The sequence below is a fragment of the Zingiber officinale genome, chromosome 1B, assembly GCF_018446385.1.
Source record: "Zingiber officinale cultivar Zhangliang chromosome 1B, Zo_v1.1, whole genome shotgun sequence".
NCBI lineage: Eukaryota > Viridiplantae > Streptophyta > Magnoliopsida > Zingiberales > Zingiberaceae > Zingiber > Zingiber officinale.
The window spans coordinates 24,661,362-24,665,670 of NC_055986.1; the positions used below are offsets into that span (position 1 = coordinate 24,661,362).

General features: G+C 46.0%; 1 protein-coding gene across 2 annotated transcripts; it reads left to right on the forward strand.

Annotated features, from left to right (window-relative positions):
* The first annotated feature begins 267 nt into the window (after nt 1-267).
* LOC122053075 (sugar transport protein MST1-like) lies at nt 268-2,076 on the forward strand. 2 transcript variants are annotated; one of them, XM_042614961.1, is made up of 3 exons: nt 296-394; nt 514-1,425; nt 1,497-2,076. In XM_042614961.1, exons 1-3 carry the CDS (start codon nt 383-385, stop codon nt 1,953-1,955), a joined length of 1,383 nt encoding a protein of 460 aa, XP_042470895.1. In that variant the 5' UTR covers nt 296-382; the 3' UTR covers nt 1,956-2,076. The 2 variants fall into 2 exon arrangements, with proteins under 2 accessions (XP_042470886.1, XP_042470895.1); XM_042614952.1 differs by having other exon boundaries at nt 268-1,425.
* Nucleotides 2,077-4,309: the final 2,233 nt, after the last annotated feature.

The window sequence follows — 4,309 nt, forward strand, 5'->3', positions numbered from 1 at the left end:
AAAATAATAATAATTAAAATAATAATAAATTTACGACGATTAAAATATAAAACTTTATATTTTTTATAAACTTCATCAGTAATACATATAAAATAAAATATTTTTATATAAAAATAATAATATTTTCTTCTGAGGCCCTCTCCTTCCGTGCAGCATAGCTGTAAGAGGTACGATGATTTATCTATCCACCGTTCGATTATTATGTAGGTCAACTTCTGAGCTGTCCTGTCAGGAAGCGCGAGACTTTAGAAAAAACCTACCTCAATCATTTCATTCAATAATTCCTCCACTACCACATCCCTCATTCCTGTCTAACAACAGAGCAGATCACAGCAGAAGAAGATGGCCGGAGGAGGATTCACCCTTGATCGTGGGCCGGCCGATGATTATGGAGGTAAATTAACAGCTTCTGTGATCGTCACTTGCCTCATGGCCGCCTCCGGCGGCCTAATTTTTGGATACGACATCGGGATTTCCGGTGGAGTCACGGCCATGGAATCGTTTCTGAAGCAGTTCTTTCCCGGGATTTTGCGGCGGATGGAGGCGTCGCAGTCCGACGAGTACTGCGTGTACGACAGCCAGTTGCTAACGGCGTTCACGTCGTCTTTGTACGTAGCCGGCCTGGCAGCATCGCTGGTCGCCGGGAGGCTCACCCGGGCCATGGGAAGGCAGAAGGTGATGCTGTTCGGAGGGGCCACCTTCTTTGTCGGCTCTATCATCAATGCTGCGGCGGTCAACGTGGAGATGCTTATCTTGGGCCGGATACTGCTCGGCTTCGGTGTGGGTTTCACCAACCAGGCGACTCCGGTGTACCTGGCGGAGACGGCACCGGCGAGGTGGCGAGGCGCCTTCACCGCCGGGTTCCAGTTGTTCATCGCTGTCGGAGTAGTGGTGGCCAACCTCACCAACTACGGCGCCTCCCACGTTCGCGCCTGGGGGTGGCGCCTTTCGCTTGGCCTCGCCGCCGTCCCGGCCGCTGCCATCTTCCTCTTCTCCCTCCTCATCCCTGACACTCCTAGCAGCCTTGTCGCACGCGGCAGGATCGACGACGCGCGCGAGGCGCTTCGCCGAGTCCGCGGCGGCGATGCGGACGCAGAGCTCAGAGCCATCGAGCGTGCCGTCCGCGACTCAGCCGAGATGGCGCAGGGGGCGTTCAGGCGGATCGCAACGCGGAGGTACCGTCCGTACCTGGTGATGGCGGTGGCGATTCCTCTGTTTCAGCAGCTTACGGGGGTGATCGTAATCGCCTTCTTCTCGCCGGTGCTGTTCCGGACCGTAGGGTTCGGGAGCGACACAGCGCTCATCAGCGCTGTCATTCTTGGCGTCGTCAATCTCGTGTCCCTCCTCGTCTCCTCCATTGTCGTCGACCGCTACGGCCGCAAGCTCCTCTTCATGACAGGCGGCGCGCAGATGATCCTCTCTCAGGTATTTTAATTTAATTCTAAGTGTCCTCATGCTCTGTTTATTGATTAACCTGCTTCAATCAAATTCTTAAGGTGGCGGTGGCATGGATACTCGGAGACGCCGGGCAAGCAGCGCTGTCGCGGGGGCACGCAGTGGCGGTGTTGGTGCTGTTGTGCACGTACTCGGCTGGTTTCGGGTGGTCATGGGGTCCGCTGAGTTGGATCATCCCCGGAGAAATCTTCCCGGTAGAGGTGCGGTCGGCGGGGCAGAGCATCAGCGTCGCCGTCAACTTGGGGGTAACATTCCTGCAGGCACAGATCTTCCTAGCCATGCTCTGTCGTTTCAAGGCCGGCACCTTCGTCTACTACGCCGCCTGGGTGGGCGTCATGACGGCGTTCGTGGCGGTCTTCCTGCCGGAAACGAGGGGAGTGCCACTGGAGGCCATGCCGGCGCTGTGGGCCCGACACTGGTACTGGCGCCGATTCCTGGCGACAAATGGCATCACAGAGCAGATGATGAGGCACTATCATAATAATAAATTAGTGTCATAATAGTAAAATTACATATCCAAATTATCAATATTTAATATCACATATTATCTATTTCATTTATAACTAAGACAAAGGACTTACAATACTTTTTGTTCAATGATTTTATAAATGCAATTATATCTGAGGCGTGTTTGAAAGACTAGTAGTTTAGTAGTTTATGTGGCCTAATGCGGCACATGAGGGTGTGTTAATTGATCGATAAAAATGATATGTTCATTCTCTATTAAGAAAATAATCGTCCGGACTCCGTGGCTATCCAGGGCTATGACGTAGTATTCGTGATTCCCAACTATAATAATTAAATTTTATCCCAGTAAATAGAAAAAACTAAATGAATCCTTCAACCCAACAGTAATTATCATAAAAAACAAATTATGGTAAACTTTAATTACTTTTGGCTAGACCATGCCATTTGTCACGCCCCTTCTCATAGGCCAATATTTAACATTAAAAATATCCAAACTACAGGCTTCCAATGAATATTTAAGCATACATATACGCATGAACTCAATTGAGAGGTACATATGTTTCAACCTTTCTATCGGCAAAGACTGAACTGGATGAAAGATAACGAGTACAGTTCTCTCTTCTAACACATGTTTCCTCTTTGACATTTAACCAAACAAGTCCTCTATGCCTTAGTTAACAGACGAAAAATGTGTTACAATTCCCAGTGTTACTCGAGAATTCAGTTCCATGTCTAGCTAGTCACATTTCCACGCCTTATTAAGGGAATCAAGGACTTTCTGTAGAGTTACCTCTTGCACAACAGCACAAGCACAACCTTTTCCCTGGATTTTGAACCAGAACCAATAGACACTGGCTTTTTCTTCACACCAAATACCTGCAATATGGTAATAAGTTCTGGCCTTTCATGCACTGAGCGAGTGAGCGATAATATATATGAATTTCTTCAAACTGCAATATACATTTGAATAAATAAGGATCCTTTAGCAATAACTATGGATTGGTGGATCCTTCCACTAGTTGTGTATCCTATGATCATCATATGCGCAATTGTAAAAAATGCTTGGCTGGAAATCACTGAATGCATAGAGAAGTTGTGTTTTGTGCTCTTCGTGGAAGACTATTTATATAAATCATTCTGAGAGTTTAGATTCCTTCCGGGTACCTGGATCATGATGTTAGTCATCCAATCAACGCGCTCTAACGTGGTGACAAAATTGATTTTTGGCATTCTGGCGTCAGGATCACTTTCAGGTGCCCGGACCACTCCGAGTGTCCGGACTAACTTTTCCAACAGCCTTTATTTCCTACAAGATGAAGTTATTCTGAGACAATAAAACTTATATTACCCTGCAAAACAAGTGTTAGTACAATTATAGTCAAGAGTGGTAATTATATTCTGTCTCCTCAAGACCAGAATCTCGTCAAGATCTCAACTTAGATTTTTCAAATGGATCTAAGTTGGATCAACGTCTACTGTTCCCTCAAACAGGGAACGTGTCCTCACCAAGTCACTCTCCTCCAGTGATTTACCTTAACTTACCACTTTGCCAAACATCTGGTCAGCCCGTCGACCTGTCTGGACTTCATACCAGCTATCCGGTCGGCTCATTGACCAAGCTGGACTTCGTACCAGATATCCGGTCAACTCGTCAACCTATCTGAACTTCGTACCAGCTATCCAGTCAGCCTGTCGACCTAGCTGAATTTTTTGCCAGATATCTGATCTGCCCGTCGACCTATCTGGGCTTCTCCTGTACACTTAGTTAAATTGTTAAATCACATTAAATCTAACTTAATTCATCAAAACCTGAGTTAGACCATTAGTGCAACCTGCACCAACAATCTCCTCCTTTTTGATGTAATGACAACCTGAGTTAAGTTAGGAAAAAAAATGTAAAAATAAATGACATGGTTTTTAAGTTAGTCTTGTTTTGATGTTATGCTTAGTATTTTGCTAACTTAATCCACCTAACCCTCACTCTTTGACATTCATCAAAAAATAAGAATAGATTGTTGGGACCGAAAAGTAGCTAGAGGGGGGGGGGGGGGGTAAATAGCTCGTAGCGTGCTTCGTGGTTGGCGTTGCTTGTTTCTTCAAAGATGTGCAGCGAAAATGTACAAGAAACAAAATACAACGCTAACAAATGGATTTTACTTGGTATCCACCTCACAAGAGGTGACTAATCCAAGGATCCACACACTCATGCACCCTCCACTATGAAACACACTCCTCTACGGTAACTACCAAAGGTGGAGAAGCCTTTACAAACTCTCAATACAAGAAGAAAGGAAAGGATATGAAATACAAGCAAAAGCTTACAATAAACCCTAACCCTAACTTCTCTTCTTGCTTTTGATCCGCCTCTTGACTTGGAATAACCTCC